Source organism: Postia placenta (genome assembly GCF_002117355.1).
Source record: "Postia placenta MAD-698-R-SB12 unplaced genomic scaffold POSPLAscaffold_20, whole genome shotgun sequence".
Classification (NCBI taxonomy): Eukaryota; Fungi; Basidiomycota; class Agaricomycetes; order Polyporales; family Adustoporiaceae; genus Rhodonia; species Rhodonia placenta.
This window is the reverse complement of record NW_020169851.1, coordinates 652,342-672,195: the sequence shown is the minus strand read 5'-3', so window position 1 is coordinate 672,195 and position 19,854 is coordinate 652,342. Positions and strand designations below refer to the sequence as shown.

Sequence of the window (19,854 nt, the reverse complement as noted above, 5' to 3'; positions counted from 1 at the left end):
TGTTAGGGCCAGCTGAAACACTGCTTCAAAACAGACTGTTGCGGCCCCTGTCAGGCTTCAAGCTCTGCATTACACCATCTGCACTACATGACCATTGACTATCAAACTTATAGCTTGATTTCTAGTGTTCGGGCTCGTTCAGGACTGCCACAGACGGCATGACGCATTTTATCCAGCGGCATTCAATTCATTCAATTGCTTCCAGCGCTGACATGATCTCTACTGCCCCGTAGTCGCCACCTATCTCTCCGAGCTTGGGTATCAGTCTCATGAAACTACCGACGTCCAATCGCGCGACTGGTATATGAGGCTTCTGGGAATGCATCTTGCGATGAAGCTGCACTTCTATGTCCACGTCGTCGATTCTACGGCTGATATCGATTCTCATTTTCGGGATCCGCCCGGGCGCAAGCTCTTATCTAGCGGTTTCGCGATACACGGCTGCAATGGAGATGTACATTCACGGCAACGGCTCTGACTTGCTTAGCGCTGCGGTAACTTGCAGCCATCTTCAGCTGGTGCCTTCTGATCGCTGCAGAACACTCAGCATTCTTGGATGTCATAGAGATTTCTGAATCCTTGGACTATCTGGTCTCTCAGGCTATCGTGTGTTACATTCAGGCTGTGAAAAGGAAGCTCTGTCGACCATCGTCATAGGGCGCTTAGCCGACCGTCCGCGTTTGCTATTTCCAAATCTTTGCGGCGGCTCACACTGGAACACTCGTTGCAATGAATGTATCGCTGCCGTGTATGTTAACCTCTGGTCATGAACGGCGACCATGGCGCTCTCTCACTGCACCACGCTTCGGCGTCTTATCGTGTACTATAAGGATTTGGACTCCCCAGTGCTCGCCTATCGGCCTCCGAATGCCTCACTACAAGATGCACTTGACCTCGTATCTCTTGCTTGCTCCTTTGGTGCTAACTGGCTATACGTTTGCGCTTCCGGTACATTCATCGGGTCAAGCGTTCTTGGCTGCTCCCTCCACCTTGGATGGACGTAGAGATACCAAGGTACTCATCCTAGGTGGAGGCGTGGCAGGTGTAACGGCAGCGCGTGCGCTGTATGAGCAGGGTGTCACGGACTTCATGATCGTGGAAGCTCGTGGTGAGCTCGGCGGCCGCCTGACGAGCCAGACCTTCGGCGCGCCTGGTCGGCAGTACACTGTGGAGGTGGGAGCAAACTGGGTGCAAGGGACGCAGACGGGAGGCGGTACCGAAAATCCTATCTGGGCACTGGCAAAGAAGCACAATATCATCACAAGGCAAAGCAACTTCTCTGAGAGCATAAGTGCTTTCATTCCGTGTTTTCTTCTCACAATGTCTCTGACACAGATGGTGCAGCAACGTATGACGATACAGGCGACGTCGACTTCCAAGATACGTTCATCACATCAAAGAAGCAGTTTGACAGGCTGGTCGCATCTGCGGGTACGCTTTGCGTGTGGGCTTGGATTCTCAGGCTATTCAGACTCATGTTCCACAGGCCGCCGGGTTCCCAAGAGACTCGTCGACATGACCGCGAGGAGTGGCTACTCGCTCATTGGGTCGATTCCTGAATCTCGCTACGACATGGCATCTGAGTACTACCAATTCGACTGGGAGTTTGGAACTACGCCCGAGGAGACGTCCTGGCTCGCCTCGTCCTGGGTGCATCTCTTCGCTCACTCGGCTCCGCCTTGCCACGGCCACGGCTCCCAGCCGAGTCTGTCGGGTAGACGTCGCTTTCCCACGTCGCATGTTACTAACGGACGCAATACATTAGGCTCATAATTACACATTCAGCCCCGAGTCTGGCGGTTTCTCGTACGATAACCTGTTCTCGGTCGATCAGCGCGGCTTCAAGGCTCTTATCCAGGAGGAAGCGCGTTCGTTCATAACGCCGACCCAGCTGCGTCTGAACGCGACGGTCAGCGTGATCTCGACGTCCATGTATGGCGCGCAGATCACGCTGGCCGACGGATCAGTATTGACGAGCGACTACGTGCTATGCACGTTCAGCCTGGGCGTGCTACAGCACACCGATGTGCGATTTGAGCCTCCGCTACCGATCTGGAAGCGGGAGGCGATACACAGTATGACAATGGTGACTATCGCCTATGTTGCCATGATCTGCGCAGAGGCCGCTGAATCACGTCTAGGGCACGTACACGAAGATCTTCCTGCAGTTCCCAGAGAAGTTCTGGTTTGACACCGAGGTACGTCAATGGCGCTGATCGATCCATTAATCATTGCTAGGATGGTGAGATGCTGACAAGGCGCAGATGGCGCTCTACGCGGACTACGAACGTGGCCGGTATCCAGTCTGGCAGAGCCTCGATCACCCGGACTTCTTGCCCGGCTCGGGAATCATCTTTGTCACGGTCACAGTCAGTGGATATCTCTCCCAGGCCTGTGATACTCACAACAATTCCATGAAAATGCTCGCAGGGCGAGTTCTCCAAGCGTATCGAGTCTCTCCAGGATGTGCAGGTGGAAGATGAAGTGCTTTCGGTCCTCCGGTCGATGTTCCCCGATACACACATCCCGAAGCCGCTCAACTTCTACTTCCAGAGGTGGCACAGCGACCCGCTCTTCCGCGGGTCGTATTCGAACTGGCCGGCGTCGTTTCTAAGTGAGCATCAGGGGAACCTACGTGCGAACGTTGATGAGCGTCTATGGTTCGCTGGTGAAGCAACCAGTAGGAAATACTTCGGTGCGTCGCAGCCTTTCACATTCGCTCATTGGACCAGACGTAACGGCATCCAGGCTTCCTGCATGGCGCGTACTCCGAGGGCTGGGATATTGGGCTTAGGTTGGCAGAGTGCATCAGGGGAGGGGGATGTGTTGGGTTAGAGCATGTTGACCAGGTGCGGAATGCTAGACCGTACGTGAGCAGCTGAGGATAGGTCATTAGCATATTGTTTCCGATATGACATACGTATGTGGACAGGCACTTTCCACGCGTGCCGAGTGATGAGTTATTTCCAGATCATAGTTCGAGGATTGTGAAGAGCGCTCGACCATTGTTCTATTTGTGTTGTGTTTTGGTTTGACCTGTGATATCTGTATCAAACATATCTCGCAAGAGAGCACCATAACGATACCCTGTATCTTCAAAAGATATAGTCGGGAGTCAAGTATAGTAGATGTACCTGTTCTGTGATATCGTGGATTGATGCATTCATGATGTTCATGTCGCGACGAGCATCAGCATCGTAACAAGCCTCAGCTGTGTCTGTAGTTACAAGGTCAGAATAAATAACGGTCCGTAATGCCCTAGTCGACGTTATACTACGCAATGACCTTCACATTCTCCATTGTTAGTACGCGCCATAGGCGCCAGCCGTATTCCTTCGGGATAAACAACAGTACGATGCTATCTTCTACCGTACGAGGATCGTACCTATCAGCGTTTCGAGCATCAATGCCCTCAGGGAGCTCGTCCCAATGCTTCAAAGCGCTCCTCTCGAATCCAGACCAAGTGCACCTATCGACTTGCTTCCGAGCAATACGAATGCATCGCCGCATGATATCGATGGCACTGACTGGAGGTGTCATTTCCCCGACGGTGTTATCGGAGGAGGATGTCCCGAAGATGTCCATGACATTCCTGGAGGATGTTGTCACGGATGTCTTGGCAGCGTCAATGTCGTCGAATTGAGCTTGTCGACTGATCATCGCCGTATGTAGAACACTTCGGATCTTGGAGGCGTCATTCGCGGACAACATATAAGACGAGCACAGGACCATGGTAGTTGTCCACACGAGCGATAGGATATCCTCCGGGCGAAGAGCTTTAGGAATGCATCGGATGAAACCCTCTAGATCTGCTCATGCCATCCATATATAATTAGAGACATATGGGACGATACTGGTTGAATTTGCGAGCTCACCCGAGTAGCTCAGTATTCCCGCGTAATGTGCAATCCCGTCGGCCAGAATGGACGACAGCAGCCATCGCGACTGCTGCGTTAGTGCCTTCCTCGAAGATGTTTTCCCTGAGAGGATTTTCAAGGAGCGCATGAAGAGGCCCGGATGAGGCTCCTGTTCCGCAAGTCGTGTGACAATACGGGGGAGCATCACCTCTGGAGTGTCTAGATTTGCTCGCGCGACGCTAGCGGTGGGCGAAGTCGAGTCGGTGCCAACACGCATGATCGCGTCCAAGATCAGCGTGGCGATGATCGTCAGTTGGAGCGGCTTGCCCTGGTCTCTGTAGAGCTTGTCGAAAGCCCTCCGTTCTGCGCGACCCTGTATGATTAGCTCTAGGGTATGGCAAGCGTCGACTAGCGGGCTGTTTTCAATGAAAGGACGGACAGCTTTATCCATATAATCATCGGCTTTCAGAACGCTGTCGGGATGCGCCATCAAGTGAGGGTCCTGAGGAGGCGCGGCATCCTCCGCTGATAGACGTTCGAAGTCCGTCCACGTAACTGGTATTTCTGGACGCTTCCGGTGTGCTCGCAATCTAATCGCCACTGTCATGAGGAATCACGCAGTCGAAGATGCAGAATATAAACTTACATAGTGCGCACCATCCGTTTCGTATGTGAGACGACATAGACGAAGAACCACGCGAGTGGAGACTTGTACGGGCATCCATGGACGAAAGCAGGCATGATTGCAGTGACCACAGTGAACAGTAGCAAGGCGCCAATCTGAACAGATACGATCACCGCGACTAGGGCGTTCATGCTCCATAGCTGAACCACCAAGCCAACGAGGAAAAGCGCCAGAGCAATTTGCAGGAGGATGGGAAGTACACTGATGATATTCGCGACCCACCACGCATCGAGATTACGTCGTCGGTGAGACCAAACGCGAACGCTAGGACGCGCGTTCGCCGGCACGCTAGTCTGATAGCGATGAAGCCACTGCTTCACATAAATTCCGATGGAGGCCATTGCCAGTGTACAGACGAACGCCGAGAGCCAGCATGTGTTTGTGATAATTGTGGCCTCCTCGGGAGTGATATTCGTCGATGACCCGAGCTCAACGATGTATGCTGGGACTGTTGTATTTCCGGCGTTCCCCTGACTGGTTGAGTCGAAAAGCCGAATCTTCGCCACCAAGGACGCATCATTAGCTTGTGGTTGTAGTAGGACATAGTATGGAACGATGAATGCGGTCAAAATTGCGGCCAAGAGACCATCCTGTGTAAATTTTGTTAATGCAAGTATGAGTGCGAGAGCGAGCAGGGCGACGACTTACAAATATGAGAAAAGCATCAATCTCTGTGTTCCAGTTTTCTATCATCTTCTTATCGTGCTCCCACACAGCCTTGGAGCAGTCCTTCCAGCCGGCCGGGTTGACCAGCTCTGTTACACTGTTCGAGTGATCCGAAGTGGCCTGCTTAGTATAATTATATGAGCTTAATCGGACCAGGAATAGACTAGGATAGTTATCTGTACCGGAGACTTAAGATCCGAGTCCGAACCATCCCACTCGTCGCTGATGCCCATGGCATGGTCGTCCGCTCCGGCTTCGATATCAGGCACAGAAGTGTAGGATAGCTTGGAGTAGCTGTGGGCTCTTGTCATGTCGGATTGAAAGTACTAGTGCAGTCTTGTGAGTCGTCTGGGATTTTTATACGTCTTTGGATCCACAGTGTTAATAACTTCACGCATAATCGCACATGAGGCTCCAACTACTGCAACGTACCTCCTTCCACCGTTCCGGACCGCACGCTTGCGGGCCTGTACGAGATGGATTCCTCAAGGGAATCGAAACGCCGCGGCAGAAGACAGGGAATTTGACAATTGAACTCCATGTATGCATATGTTTATCTCGACCACCCTGACACAAAAGGCGAGGACTCGACAGCGTCAAGATGTGCACATCGGTTGATCCGCTCTTGGGGCTGGAACAATGAGCTCTATGCCGGCATCTGGGGGTGGTCAGAAGCCTTGGAGGACGTAAGTGCTCTCATCCCAGAACATCCACATTCTGCATGGTCACCCCACAACGAGTGACTTGATCTTGGGAAATTGATGTGTGGTACTGATGGTGAGTGGGAAAACTCGAAACAGGATAAACTCAAAGATTGGGGTTCCACCTGCAGCCACTTTCCCCAGCCAATCATGGTGGTTAATTGCGTAAAGCGGGACATGCCGTAAGCCAGAGTCTGCGAGCGCTTGCGACGAGCACTGTCGCTTATTTGCCGCTGAGGAGGTGAGATTCTGCTCGTGGTTTTTGACCGCTTTAGTCTCGCTTCTTTTTCAGGGACATTTAAGCGACAAATTCAAGCGTACCTTGTGGCACACTTCAGTGGGCTCCAGAGGGTCGTGCATTGGTCGGTCACTCGGTAAATTATCTGGGGTCTGCATAACTGTACTTATGATCAAACAACGCCATCACATATGTGGTCATTCGCGAGCAAGGGCATCGCCGATACTCCTGGCGGCACTTCGAGTTACAGAATAGGTTATGCCTCCGAATCGTATTGGCCTGTCTGACCGGCCGATTTGACGATGAGTCTGAATTGTCACTTTCGCATCTGGACACTTCCACGTTGATTCTCGAGCTCCGTTCTTTCCCTGTTGGCTCCAACACAATCGTTCTGCTGATCCCTGCACTCGTTCATCACACAGGAGTATATAGCGTCTACCCTCGAGCACATCTGCTCTGTAAAGTGGCGCAGACCATCGGGACACGTCGAACTCAGAGACCGGCCCGAATTTTAAACTGTCCGGATCCTGCGGAAAGGCAAATTGATAGATCTCAATTGTGATATTGTGGAACTAGATGCCCCCGTCCGACTCAGCCACGATGCTAATAACAATGAAGGCGAAATCTACTGCAGCTGCGGAAAGAAACACAAGTAAAGTCATGTTGTTCTGCTAAAGTTCAATAATTTGAATTTGTACGTCAACCTGCAGTTCTTCAGCTCCCGAATCAAGGAACACGACGTCTCCGCATGCAAAATGCGGATGCAGTGAGACTCTTAATCGCGACACGAGACGCAAGTTTGAAATACTTCAAGCTGCCTTCAACGCAAGCCCCGCCCAATCCGCGCCGCATAGAGCAGGAATCAGGACACAAGCAGGATCACGAAGGTAGTGTTTGACATATTCTTGACTCCCTTGATGTGATCCTTCTCTTCGTCAAAGGTATGGACAATGTGCAACATCTCCGCCAAAGCATGCAGACTATGCCGCATGTATTCATATCGTCCGACCTGGCCGCAACCCTGCGACAAGCATTGCGTCAACGACTTCATGTCTTTGTGATATATGGAAGCCTTCCGGTAGGCGCACTCGTGCAATATGTTCACTCAGCTGATTGTGTAATATAAGCTGCAGAACTACTCTGTCTTTTCCATCAGCTCACCTCAATGTCGACACATAAACCTCCGAGTTTGAAACACCGTCACTCCCCTTGGGCGTATGATAGTATAAATGAAGGTCAGCAATCACATCAATTGCGGAGGCTTCCACGGTATGTTCACATCGCTTTGAGCCCTTCAATATTTGACTGAGACGAATGGCGTTATCAGTATCCATGGCGAAACTGGAGAAGCTCTGCGTTGTGGCCATTGCAAAGCAAGGAAAACCGGGAGGAATCTTGTAGTAGCGCTGGACGGTACTATGAACCAATTCGGTCTCAAGGTGATGATACAGTTAGATGTGTGCGTGGGACCAAGCATCTAATTGTCTTCACAGAACACAAACGTCGTCGAGATCTACGCGCGCATAGAACAGAACAACGAGCAGCTCAAGTACTATAGCAGCGGGATCGGAACCTACGCCAACCCATCTAGGAAACACACGTGGACCCTGCTCAAAACAAAAATGGAAAGCTCAATCGACCTCGCGATCGCATGGTAAGTGTCATATGAAAAGTGGAAGATCTTTGTGACAGAAACGTTGCCAGGAATTTCGAGAAAATCATTCTGGCAGCTTATCGTTGGCTCTCTGAAAACTATAAGCCGGGAGATCAGATATTTCTGTTCGGTGCGTAATGTCTCTGCTCTGCCGTACACTGCAATAGAAACCTGCTCGAAAGGCTTCTCCCGTGGAGCATACCAGGCGCGAGTACTTGCTGGAATGATTGACGAAGTGAGTAGTGTAATGAATGCGACATTAATGCCACTTACTTTGAGCAGGTGGGACTCATTAACCCCGGAAACGAGGAGCAAATTCCGTAGTAAGTTCACGGTGCAACAAGGTTATACCTTAGTCAACGATTACATTAAGCGCATATGAGCTGTATGCTGCGGCATCTGAAGGCAAAGCATCAAAGTCGTGCGTATATACTTGTACCTTCGCCGTGCATTCCTCAGCTATCAGCAGCAGCCGGAAAGTCATGGAAACAAACGAACCGCTGACACGTGTCTTCAAAACTACTTTCTCCCGCACAGACGCGAAAGTACACTTTCTGGGGGTATGGTATGTATGCAGCTATGTTTAAAGTTGGAATGAGCGATTGAAAATCAAAGGGATACGGTCTCATCCGTGGGACTCACTCGGTCCTCACGGCACCTACGCAACACACAAACTGTTCATCACGTCTGCTATTTTCGACATGCTCTTGCTCTGGACGAGCGGAGGGTGAAGTTCTCTCCCGAGGACATCCTTCGTTCATGGAGCTTCGGGCAAGGAAACACAAGCGATATCAATGGGAGTAACGCAAACTCTTCCTTGCAATATACTCGCAGTGAACAGCCGTGCTCCTTGGCGAACGGAAAACATTGCACTTCATGCATCCGGCTTCACCAACGTAATGACGATAATGAACGACGAAAGGAGGTCTGGTTTGCAGGCTGCCACTCAGACGTGTGCGTTCTATTAGACCTTTCCTGACATGATGACTACTGAATATAGTACATCTTAGTGGTGGGGGAAATACCCTGAATCCCAAGCTTCAGTTACACGGCATATCGGCCATCTGGATGGCAAATGAAGCTCAAGCGAAAGGCCTCAAGATGACGATTTCTGAGGCAGAACTAGATCCGGACAAGTTCAAGAAGCAGGATCCGAAGGAGTCCTTGAAATCTGGATGGTGGTTGCTCGAGCTCCTTCCATTCTTCAGCCGCAAGGAAGACTTCCCCAAACGCCATAGATGGTGATGTGTACATTTTGCGAATACGCTTGGAAGATTTGCTCAATCTATCTCAAGGTTTCTCCCGCACTTGGGAGCTCACCGCTTCATCCATCGCGGACAGAAAGTTCACCTGTCAGTAGCGATCAAGAATGGCTATCACCCGAAAGCCCGTTTTGCTGTGTGTGATAGTTTGCATTCATGGGACAAGATAATAGGGTTGAATCCCGACCATACACGGACCGACTGGATGGCGGAATTACACGACGTCGTCGAGCTGGACCTGTACGACGTCTCGATCACAAATTGCCGAGTTGAACAGCTGAAAGGTGATATCCAAAATGTTGAAGCACGCAAGACTGTACGAGATGCGCTTGATGAGTTGTCAATTCTTGCCCTCCAGTGTGCGTTGTATATATCAGAGAGTATCCGTGACCGACATCACCTCACATTTTGACAGCTTCTCGTGCCCGCGCAATCCACCGTGCTGATGGGAGCATCGGCAACACTCTTGCCCGTATTCTCCATACTACACGACTTGGTAGCACCTCGCTACAAGAAGCACAGGAACTTCAAACCCTGCGACAGGAAGTACTTGAACTGGTTGAACGACTCGCGGAGCACAGTACGGGATGACTTCTGTTGATACCGGTTAAGAAGCATCGTATTAACCTTGATTTGTACAGAAATCGGCAACCCAAACCCTTCGGCCGATAATGCGCTGATCAATGCAATCAAGTCCTGCTACCTAGACTCAAAGACCTCTGCATGCCCTTCATCCGAGCTACGCACTCTCCTCATGCTATATCAGGACGCCAGAGACGACATCCATCATACCTTTGATGACGACACCAAGTCGATCATCATCCAAGCACTCCGAACAGAGTACTCTTCTCTTGCTGTCTCAGCCCTCTTCACTCTGGTGCTCAAATGCGGTGAGTCGCTGTACAACCTGTTTAATTATATAATTGAGTCTGTGCTATCAAGGACTTGATCTCGACGAAGCGCTAGATGCCGTCACCTCGTTGCTAAATGATACTGAAGTCAGGATGGAGTATCAGGAGTCGGCCGTCGTAGAACTGGTTCATGTACTTCGAAAAGGTATGTGACCAAATATGCGCTCAAGATACCATCTGACCTGCTATAAGTCTACGACTGCTATTGTCTTCCCTACCACAGGACTCAGACCTCTATACAGAAACTTGTTCTCGCTCTTCAAGACCTGTTTGTGTTACAAATGAAGAAAGTTCTTGCATTGTCGACCTCGGAGATCCGGAAATCGTGTATGTTGCACAAGAACACAGCCTGAGCTGACACTAGTAAAAATCTCACATGTCCTACAGATCGAGAACAGGCCGCGGATGACAAGAAAATGCGAGGCCACGGGTGGACCACGAATTTCTGGAGAAGATTGTCATCCACGGAAGGTGGGGATATCCCGGGTGGCAAGCCTAGTACGTAGGGTCGACACTCAGTGATGCTGAGAACAAGCCGCTGATGTATTCCGCCGGAACACCGCCTTTGACGTCCCAGTAAGGGATTTCAGCGCAATCAAAGGCGTTATATGGGGCCCAGTCGTTCGCAGGGCGTTGGTCGGAGTAGGTCGTGATAAGGATAGTCATGGTGGGTTGTAGTTGAACACATTCACGCGTCGCTTATGTCCACTGCTGATTCACAATGAACGTTTATATTATACAGATCCCGATACGCTCAACCACATAGATCTCCCTTCATCTACCGAATCACTGCGAAAGGCATTTGATCAGCTGCATATGACCCTCCTTGTTCTTGCAGAAATTGCCCGCAGAGACGGTAGGTTCCTCTCATACCAGGTGATTGCTGGTCTCTGGACACTAACGGATGCTATTTAGATCAAATGGTGGATATGCCTGTGGGAAATGTGTTCACGGAGGTCGTCGAGAGCACGGTCCGCCAAATTAGCAAAGCGGGCCCCACTTTTGACACGAATCTATCCTTCGACGCCTCTTCTGCCTCGGAAGCACTCCACGTGCTGCTCGGCGCGTCCCTCTTCTGTGAGCTCATACTGGATTTCCACCCCTTGCAAGCTAATCAGCGGTACAGATACCTCCCTCCCCGTAGCCCTCAAGAGTGGCTATGCTGATGTAATCTTCAACGTGATAGAATCCAACCATTATGCACTACACGCGGACGCTCTTCATGCAGTGTTTCGCATCGCTCATGCCGGTATGTGTGCGAATCATAGAATGTGTCGGATTGGCTGCTAACGTTCGTTTACCATAAGATGAGATCCGTGCACGTATCTGTCGTAGCCTACAGCTTGTGATTAACCTCAAGAGGCTCATTGGAACTCCGGGTCCCTCGACAGAGCATCTCCTGATGAAATTTCCCTTCATAATAAAATATGGTGGGCCGCATCCCGCTCTCATCTGTGGATATAAAACAGAACGCACGTAATGTAGATGATGTGAGATCTACTATGTCAAAGCAAGGGGTTTTCGAGGTCATCCGCAACCTGCTCAAGGACTCTGTTGAGGCGTCGACACGCGTGCTAGCATTTCGGTCGCTTTTACACCTAGCTTCTCTATACGGTAGGACACTGTTTATCATTCAATGGCTTATATTGAATGTAGCCTCTTTAGATGATCTTTGCCACGATATCCCGAAGATGCAATTAATCGACCAATTTCGTCGGGGCATCAACGGGCCTCTGGCTGAATTCTTCCTGTCGAGTCTCACAACCTCCGAAGGCATTCATAATGGTATGTAGTCTCCTGCGAACGCATCACGCTAATCTTACTAGAGTTTGCCCTAAGACATAATTAGAAAGGCCCTGTGTCAACAGGGTGTTCTGCACGATTTAGTAAAACTGTTAACGCCTCAGCCTGACGCAGTAGATATTCGGATGATATCTATGCAGTGTATTCTTCACTTCGTGGAGCATGGTGCGTCTGTGACCGTGTCATTTTGAGGAGATGGCACATGTTGATGCCCGTACAGAGGATTCATATACAAGTATCAAGACCGCAAGTGCGGTCAGGAAGCTTGTTGCAATCCTTGAGAGCAAGGAAAAGGAGCTCTGCTACATGGCTGCCGAAGTCTTGGCGTCTTTTGTACACGCTCGTGAGTGGTTTCTACTATTAAACCTAACCGTCGGCGGAGGCCCAGGACCATGCTGTAGCGCTTCTGTGTGAGGTCATGCTCAGCAATGAGAATATGTCAATTGAATCGCTGGCAAGTCACCTGCGCAATTACACTAAAGATCACACTGTGGATCCTGGTCCGGTACTCCGAGTGTTGCGGAGTCTGGCTGCTCAAGGTGAGTAGAAATGCGGCCCATTATTCTCTTGCTGGTAATCTAGGAATATTTCTAGATCCATGGCGCAATGCCATTATGGGACATGAAGACTTGTACAATCTGGTAGATGGTATTTCCAGGTCGGCGACCGCGCCTCCGGACGTACAGCAACAAGCATCGGACGTGATGGTTCTTCTAGGTAGGCGTCACTGGTTCATACACAATTGAGTCTGAAAGTTGTTTACTCTTGGTTTGAAGTGTGCCGGAGCTCCATTGCACAACGAATTGCAAAGGTTCTCCCTTTTTCGATTTGACAGTCTCGAGCAAACCAATGACGGGCGGCGCTTGGCTGATTTGTCTTCAATATCCACGATGATTTATGTGCTGTGGTCATACTGTTTAAATACAAATATTCGGAAAGGGTTGTGCACTGGACCGCAGATAGCACTATCTATGACTGCCATTCTACGTCTTTACACAGACAATGGATCTGCGCGTGGTGCTCGGGTGCCAAATAGTGAGCCTGTGGTGGGCGGTGTGTTGGAACAACCGGTGCGACGGCGCGGCGAGCGCGTTTGTCCACGAGCTAGCGATGCCCGTAAGGGACAATCGCGTGCGGTACGTACATCGCGCGGGGTCGTTATATACTACGATAGGGGCCTCCGGCCCCCGGCTACTCGCGCGCCCGAGCTTGCGAGCTCGTTCCTGACCACGCGGGTCAGCGTGTTTCAACACGGTGAACAAAAAAAAAGGTTTTGTTTCTGCTGCACCTCCAAGAAGTCGTTCATATGCTCGGGAGTTTTCCTCCTTGTAGAAATCACGCACAGGAGTTTGAAGCGTGTGGCGGTAGATCTCGGCAGACCTATCGATCCGGATTTGGAAGACCGCTTTCCGTTTGAAACACCATCGCGTTCAGGCTACGTTGGGCTTCCTTACTCGCTGCTTCCACACCTCCATGTTAGATTGTCGATTATTCACGCCTGGCCTTCCACTCTGACGCTGAGCAATACAAAAGGCCGATCGGTATCCCTTCGAATGAAAAGCCCATCTCTCTCCCCGCACCGCCGTCTCAGGAAGGCTTATCACACAGGGGCTTGATGAATACAACCAATGAAAGGGCACATACGCTTTCAAATTTGAAAGCTCAATGAAATGCTGCTGCCATATTCTCTGTGCCCGGGCCGCAGTGCTTAGGCATGCTGGCTCGGTCTTCGGCGTCGACGAGCGGACAGCAAATCGCACCACCGTCGTCGACGATTACTCGGGGATCCGGATCATGGCCGAGGCCCCCCTAGTCTTTCCCGGCCCCTCGTGACCACAGTGAGAACGGCGAAGCCGCGCTCATTCGAGGCGTCCACAGCTACTTGACAACCTGCTCGGTCCAGATGCTGATTTGTCCAACTCCTCCTCCACACTCGGCCCTGGACGCTCCCCCGAGCCTGCCCCACCGCCATTATACACTGCCGAGGCGCAATGGTCTGGGTGGCTTACGACTACTGCTGAATACACCTTATAATGGTGCCCAACGACGCTAGCGAGACGCTAATGCACTCGCCACTCGAACCAAAACCACTACATGACAACGACCATGAACAATCGCCAGAGAACGACTTGCAGCCCCCTTCTGAAGCGACGGCATCCCCCACGCCTACCTCAGACACGGAGAAGGCTGAAGCCCCCATGGAGGAGATCATCATCCCTGACGGGGGACTACGTGCATGGATGTCGGTGCTCGGAGGGTGAGTGTCAGCTTGCCTCGTGAAGACACCTCGTTGAGTGACCTTCCCGTGCAGATGGATTATATCATTTTGCACGTTCGGATTCGCTAGCTCGTTTGGCGTATTCGAGGACTACTACGTCCTCTCGGGCGCATCCACGTCATCGAATATCAGTTGGATTGGATCAATACAGGTGCGTCGATACCAACTCAATCAGTCCGCTGCTGACGGAAACTCAATCAGCTGTTCCTGCTGTTCTTCATGGGCCTGCCTGCTGGTAAGCTCTTCGACGAAGGCTACTTTCATATCACGACCGCGATCGGGAGCACAATCCTCGTCTTCGCGTATGTTCTATGTCTTCTACTACCACAACATGTCTCTGATATCTCCTTCGCAGGATGATGATGCTGTCACTCGCGGACCCCACCAAGTATTACCAGCTGCTGCTCGCACAGGGCTTCGCAGCAGGCCTCGGCGGTGGGCTCATCCTTGTGCCCGCGCTATCTGTCCAGTCGCACCACTGGCGCAAGCGCCGGTCTCTCGCCATGGGCATCGTCTTCACCGGCTCGTCATGCGGCGGGCTGGTGTACCCGATCATGCTCAACCAGCTGTTCTATCACCCCTCGGTAGGCTTCCACTGGGGTGTTCGCGCCGCTGCGTTCATGACGCTCGGCCTGGTGGTGATCGCGAATTTTGCGCTAACCACGCGCCTGCCGTTCGCGCGCGAGCGGCGCAAAAGACAAGCGGACGGCGCTGAAGCAGGCCCCAAGCCTAGTGTAGGGGCTATTCTCAGGGATCCGCCGTTCATGGTGTCCTGCATGGGCGCCTTCCTCGGGTTGTGGGGAGTCTTCCTTCCATGTATGTGCCACCAGTCGCGTCATCTGGGACCTAGCTCAAGTTGTTTTGGACAGACTTCTACCTACAATTATTCATAAGCGTACACGGACTCTCTCAAACTCTCGCATTCTACTCTGTGCGTGTTCCTCGTCGTGTTGTCAACCCGTTTGTCTCATCATCCGGCAGATTGCCATCATCAACGCCGCGTCCGTCATCGGGCGGACGATCCCCAACGCGATCGCTGATCGCGTCGGGAACTTCACCACGCTCGTGCCCATCTGGGCGTGCACGAGCGCCCTCGTGTTTGTCATGTTCGCGGCGACGAACACCGGCGCTGTGATCGTCTTCGCGATCCTGTATGGCGCGTTTTCTGGAGCCTGTGAGCCGTTGTTTCTCATCATTGTCGCGTTCGCGCTAACGTTTGCACCAGTCATATCTCTCCTGCCGCCCACTCTAGCGTCCATGTCGCGTAGCCCGGCCGAGATCGGGTAGGTTATGCTTCTGTTACACCTGACCAACGAGTACTTAACACGTATACGCAGAATCCGAATCGGATTCGGCTACTGCTTCGTCTCGTTTGCGATGTTAACCGGCACGCCGATTGCTGGCGCACTGCTGGGGAGCGAGAATAGATGGGACAGGGCGATCATCTTCAGTGGGGTAAGTGCAATCTGTGCTTTGCTAGCGAGGATTGTGCTCACTCCTGCATGCAGGTGGTGATGTTGGCTGGCTCGGCCTTGCTGGGCGTGGCAAGACACATGCTTGTCAGGCGTAAAGGTACATGGCGGACGTAAAGTGGCGCAGTATGATGCGAGGTAGTGTGGCCGCTACAGCAGGAGAGAGAGGTTTAGGTGTCATGAAAAAAGCATGCCATTCATGATTAATAATGAACGTGCACGGACTGGCAACCGTAAATGCGTGCATGGACTGTTATAGTACCGCTTGTAATTTTGGAGGCATGTCATATGTCGGCCCGTTCGATTGTCTCGACAAGTATAGTGTACGTGCGATATCCCCTTGACGTACTGACTAGCTAGTATGATGTGAGAAATTCCGGTCTACCTCGCCCACTGACGCTGGCTCTCGTCTATCATTTACGCCCCACGAGCGATGTCCTGGCCTGCAAGTCTTCAATACTTCTCGGCGTTGACGAAACACCTTATGCAAGCGGTTTGGGGTTGCTCGTACTCGATCCACTGCTATGAAGCGAGACGTGAGCACGACAGTAGCAGTAGGCAAAGAACTTGTTACAATATCAAGTCCGCGGTCATACAGCTTCAATTCGGCGGCTGTTTCCATATCTGGAAGGACTCGATGGCATGTAAACAAGGTATAAATAATATCACGAGCCAGTACTGCATTTGGTAGCAACAAGAACCGCTCTGCTTTGCTTCGTCCAGAACTTAGACATGTACGTGACACAACCGCCGTACTGTCTATTGGCTGCGATCACAAAGTATTCCATATTTGCTGCTATGGAACTACACTAATGATTGGCATCTGTCTGATGTCACGCCGGCCAAAACAGCGCAATAGCTATGACTGCCATCGGAACTTGTCGGACATCGCCTTTATATAAATGTATCGAAAGCAGTGTACACCTCGTCTTCGTCGACTGTTCCAAATGTTCTTCTGCCCCGTGGTGCTATTCGTGCTCACCCTTGCGCTATGTTCCTTGAGCTCTTCGCATCCGAGTCGTTTATTCGGCACTCCCGAGCCAGGCTGGGCCATCACGCCCGCTATATCCTTGCTTACCCAAAAGGTCCTAGCAGAATGGGGCATACATGGATCAGCAGTTGGCGTGGTGCATCTGACGGACACCGGACAAGTAGAGACTGACCTTGGTAGCTGGGGAACCATGTCTGAGGATGGGAAACCGGTTTCTGTCGATGTGAGTGTGCCATTCTACCATCCTTTTCCCCTTAAACGTCGAAGAGCCACAAGGAGTGAGGCTTCATGCTCCCAGCACCAAGATACACGTCATTGCTCGTGGCGTCCAGTGCAGCAATCCTCTCAAGCACTGATATCAAGGCTGATTCAAGAAATCTTTCGCGAATTGAGCTATTCATGAAATGATTGATAACCCACTGCACGCTTGTCACAACTTATTCTTTTCACGTCCACATTGCACACAGAACCCAGATGGCTCGCTCACTTGCATTTACTTATTACTTCTCATTCACCAGACATTGTTCAGCATCGGCACATCCTCGAAGTCCTTCCTCCCAGCTGCAATGGCTATCCTCATAGATGACTTCGCTCGCGGGCGTAACAATACACCGCTTCCATCCGGGCTTGATGTACTTACATGGGACACGCGCATCCGCGAGCTCTTCCCGGGTCACTCAGAGTGGGCGTTGCAGAACCCAAATGCGCAAGCGAACGCAACCATAAGGGATGCACTCGAGCAGAGGGTAGGGATACAATCGTAGGTATTTGTATATGCGATGTGGCATACTATATGTTTGATACTTTCGGCTTATCTGCTTGTAGCAACCCCCTGTTTTTTGGACGAGAGGACAAGCCGTTAGACGTTGTCATGAGGCTACGGCATCTTGTGCCTTTAGGCGATTCGCGCACATTCACCAGTGTTAGCCACGAGGTGTGTTAAAACATATGTGCCTCCCCGCGTAAAGTTCACTCGATGCTCTGATGCCTATGTGCAGACATACACGCTTGCTGCACACATCATCACCACCTTTTCGGGCATGCCATACACGCAGTTTGCGCAGGAGCGCATCTTTTCTCCAGTAGGCATGTCTGCGACCACGTTCTCCGGTACAGCCGCCACACGTTCAGGCCTTCTCAGCGAGGGATGGAATGAGCACGGGCGGCGTGTACCGCACTGGCTTCCGGACACGGCGGAGGAAGTGATGGCGGGATCGCACGGGCTGATCTCCAGCGCGCATGATCTGGTAAGTCGCAACTTTCGTCTGCGTGCGTGCGCACACGCTGACATACACGCACCTGGTCCGGCAGACGAAATGGATTGCAGTCTTATTGAAGCACGGCGTAAATCCGGGCACGAACGAGTCCGTGCTTCCGTGGTCTGTGCTTGTGGAGACGCTGGGCTCCCGCCACGTCGTCCTGCTAGAACCTAGTGACTACATCGAGATCCCCAATCCCATGGGCTGGAGAGATACAATGTACTTCTACGGATATGACGATGATATAGTTAGTAACATAGTAAGTGCGATCTCGACTTGTTCCCGCTACTGAACTTACTTATCACACGGATTCATCAGATAGTCGTGAAGTGGGCCGCAGAAAGCTATGGCTCCGAACCCGGCGCCCGCACACATATTGTTCTCTCTCCCTCGGACAAGCTGGGTGTGGTGATTCTCATGAACGGTCATATGATTCCGGGTACCCCAACTGTCATCCATAAAATCATAGAGGACCTCCTTGATCTCCCCTCAAATGCCTCGAGGCTTGGTATGTCGAATATTGTCGCAGAGACATCCATCCCACAGCCTCTCTCTTGGACCCACATTGCACAGGAAGATGCTATAGATCTTGTGGACAGCACGAGCCTCAACGTGACGGAGAAGGTACCGGAGGACAACAGTCCTCCAGAGCAGCGGCTCATGACCATCAACACACGAACAGAAACCTCGTGGTACTCATTACACGCCGGCAAGCCCTTTGTCCCCCTGGAGCAATTCGCAGGACAATACGTCAGCCCCGCGTTTGGCACTCTCACACTCTGTGCACCCAACAGCAGCAGCGATGAATGTGCAGCTGTGATCAGGGACTTTGCTACTTGCGGGGAGTTGAGGTGGAATATGCCTGCCCTCTACGCAGCATGGCCGGGTGTGTTTGTGAGCCACCTGCGTTGGGAGCACATAGGGAACAATGCATGGTCGGTGGTGCCGTTGACGCTCTATCCGGATGGCTTCGGGCGCGACCGGACACCATTCACAGACTCTACGAAAGGCGAACAGGTGGCAAAGTGTGTCGTGCGTGAGGACCACGTGCTAGGATGTGGACTCTGGGATGCTGATCAGCCAGGCCCAAATGCGACTGTCGCAGATGCATGGTTTACAAAGTTCGCCTGAGCAAACTGCGTAGGAACCCAAGTGCCTAGTTGTGGTGATTACAATCTCGTCGTCTATGTATAGTGGCATGACAGTGCGTGTAGCGATAAACAGAACATGAGCAGAGATGCCATCCGTAATACTCCGCACTTTCTGAGTTACCTTGGCCCCGGGATCAAGTCAATCGAAAAACGTCATAGCTTCTCCGTGGATTCTCATCACAAACTTGACTTGGTACTAATACAAGCTCGATATTCTCCATCGAACACCCCTATCTCCCGAGTGGTCAAACGATATGGGAGGGATATTGTCATGTACATGTAACAAAATACATCGATCATAGCTTTGCTTGAGCATTCATTCCGCTTCGACTTTCCAGTCGGTCGAGATAGTGTCCGGACCTAATTACCGAATTCGAGCCGTGCAAATTACGGCTGACATCGACGTTGTGTGACCACTGTTCAGCGTGACCTGTATGCGACTGAAGTGCTATGAGTTGGCTGAACCAGCCCTCCCATGCGGAATCACTGATGATTGGCGCATTGACCCATTTGCGCACATTCATCTCGTCACCATACAATTTGAGATGAGGAAGCGCGGCCTTGACAGCCTTGTTCTCTCTCATCAGAAGCTCATCCGCAGAAATGCCTGCATGCTCGGCGTACCACCCCGGATCGAGTTTGATTGCCGCGAGTTCGAACAGATCCAGAAGTGGGCGTGGGACTCCGGCGTCGAGGCCACACGAGTATGCATACGCGCAGCCCTGCGCTATGATAGCCGGCTCAGACTGCGGGAGGATGAGGTCGTTAAAGCGCTCGTCCCGGTGACCACGGGGGAATGTGGACAGCAGACTTGCGCAGCGCGTAAAGATGGCAGCGCTACGCCTAGAAAGTAGTGTGTCTGCGTGGGTCGGTGGCGGAAGTGTATACCGCCCGATGAGAAGCTCGGAGAACAGCCGGATGCTAAG

At 51.7% G+C, this 19,854-nt stretch overlaps 8 protein-coding genes across 8 annotated transcripts; 5 read left to right on the top strand and 3 right to left on the bottom strand.

Annotated features, from left to right (window-relative positions):
- Window positions 1-882: 882 nt before the first annotated feature.
- On the top strand, window positions 883-2,882 carry POSPLADRAFT_1158026 (hypothetical protein; the record flags this gene model as incomplete). Its single annotated transcript, XM_024487267.1, has 8 exons — window positions 883-1,291; window positions 1,345-1,431; window positions 1,487-1,650; window positions 1,766-2,086; window positions 2,142-2,198; window positions 2,265-2,369; window positions 2,431-2,695; window positions 2,749-2,882. 8 exons carry the CDS (start codon window positions 883-885, stop codon window positions 2,880-2,882), a joined length of 1,542 nt encoding a protein of 513 aa, XP_024333830.1.
- A 420-nt stretch (window positions 2,883-3,302) lies between these two features.
- Window positions 3,303-5,519, bottom strand: POSPLADRAFT_1158176 (hypothetical protein; the record flags this gene model as incomplete). Its single annotated transcript, XM_024487288.1, has 6 exons — window positions 3,303-3,333; window positions 3,386-3,812; window positions 3,876-4,447; window positions 4,504-5,132; window positions 5,191-5,328; window positions 5,391-5,519. The coding sequence occupies 6 exons, from the start codon at window positions 5,517-5,519 to the stop codon at window positions 3,303-3,305; spliced, it is 1,926 nt and encodes a 641-aa protein (XP_024333829.1).
- Window positions 5,520-7,532: 2,013 nt separating this feature from the next.
- On the top strand, window positions 7,533-9,046 carry POSPLADRAFT_1157989 (hypothetical protein; the record flags this gene model as incomplete). The annotated part of the gene is made up of 8 exons (XM_024487262.1): window positions 7,533-7,586; window positions 7,641-7,801; window positions 7,852-7,931; window positions 7,984-8,036; window positions 8,084-8,124; window positions 8,271-8,366; window positions 8,417-8,753; window positions 8,846-9,046. Coding segments are annotated over 8 exons (1,023 nt in total), but the record flags the coding sequence as incomplete, so codon positions are not given.
- A 2,479-nt stretch (window positions 9,047-11,525) lies between these two features.
- On the top strand, window positions 11,526-12,757 carry POSPLADRAFT_1041832 (hypothetical protein). The gene is made up of 7 exons (XM_024477984.1): window positions 11,526-11,588; window positions 11,640-11,759; window positions 11,814-11,942; window positions 11,998-12,120; window positions 12,179-12,316; window positions 12,372-12,494; window positions 12,554-12,757. Exons 2-7 carry the CDS (start codon window positions 11,666-11,668, stop codon window positions 12,607-12,609), a joined length of 663 nt encoding a protein of 220 aa, XP_024333827.1. The 5' UTR covers window positions 11,526-11,588; window positions 11,640-11,665; the 3' UTR covers window positions 12,610-12,757.
- Window positions 12,758-12,768: 11 nt separating this feature from the next.
- Window positions 12,769-13,015, bottom strand: POSPLADRAFT_1158354 (hypothetical protein; the record flags this gene model as incomplete). The annotated part of the gene is made up of 2 exons (XM_024487312.1): window positions 12,769-12,881; window positions 12,922-13,015. Coding segments are annotated over 2 exons (207 nt in total), but the record flags the coding sequence as incomplete, so codon positions are not given.
- An 843-nt stretch (window positions 13,016-13,858) lies between these two features.
- On the top strand, window positions 13,859-15,808 carry POSPLADRAFT_1041830 (hypothetical protein). Its single transcript, XM_024477983.1, has 9 exons — window positions 13,859-14,034; window positions 14,089-14,206; window positions 14,257-14,357; window positions 14,411-14,871; window positions 14,925-14,986; window positions 15,037-15,229; window positions 15,281-15,338; window positions 15,393-15,510; window positions 15,564-15,808. Exons 1-9 carry the CDS (start codon window positions 13,976-13,978, stop codon window positions 15,642-15,644), a joined length of 1,251 nt encoding a protein of 416 aa, XP_024333825.1. The 5' UTR covers window positions 13,859-13,975; the 3' UTR covers window positions 15,645-15,808.
- Window positions 15,809-16,474: 666 nt separating this feature from the next.
- Window positions 16,475-18,908, top strand: POSPLADRAFT_1037230 (hypothetical protein; the record flags this gene model as incomplete). The annotated part of the gene is made up of 7 exons (XM_024477206.1): window positions 16,475-16,741; window positions 17,037-17,278; window positions 17,344-17,452; window positions 17,517-17,765; window positions 17,830-18,036; window positions 18,096-18,285; window positions 18,307-18,908. 7 exons carry the CDS (start codon window positions 16,475-16,477, stop codon window positions 18,906-18,908), a joined length of 1,866 nt encoding a protein of 621 aa, XP_024333824.1.
- Window positions 18,909-19,365: 457 nt separating this feature from the next.
- Window positions 19,366-19,782, bottom strand: POSPLADRAFT_1113947 (hypothetical protein; the record flags this gene model as incomplete). Its single annotated transcript, XM_024483421.1, has 1 exon — window positions 19,366-19,782. A coding segment is annotated over one exon (417 nt), but the record flags the coding sequence as incomplete, so codon positions are not given.
- Window positions 19,783-19,854: the final 72 nt, after the last annotated feature.

Coding starts and splice junctions, on each gene's coding strand:
- POSPLADRAFT_1041832 (XM_024477984.1), top strand. CDS start 11,666: ATGCAATTAATCGACCAATTTCGTCGGGGCATCAACGGGCCTCTGGCT. Junction 11,760..11,813: donor CTCCGAAGGCATTCATAATG/GTATGTAGTCTC, acceptor GTTTGCCCTAAG/ACATAATTAGAAAGGCCCTG. Junction 12,121..12,178: donor GGCGTCTTTTGTACACGCTC/GTGAGTGGTTTC, acceptor ACCATGCTGTAG/CGCTTCTGTGTGAGGTCATG.
- POSPLADRAFT_1041830 (XM_024477983.1), top strand. CDS start 13,976: ATGGAGGAGATCATCATCCCTGACGGGGGACTACGTGCATGGATGTCG. Junction 14,035..14,088: donor TGGATGTCGGTGCTCGGAGG/GTGAGTGTCAGC, acceptor CTTCCCGTGCAG/ATGGATTATATCATTTTGCA. Junction 14,872..14,924: donor GTGGGGAGTCTTCCTTCCAT/GTATGTGCCACC, acceptor TGTTTTGGACAG/ACTTCTACCTACAATTATTC.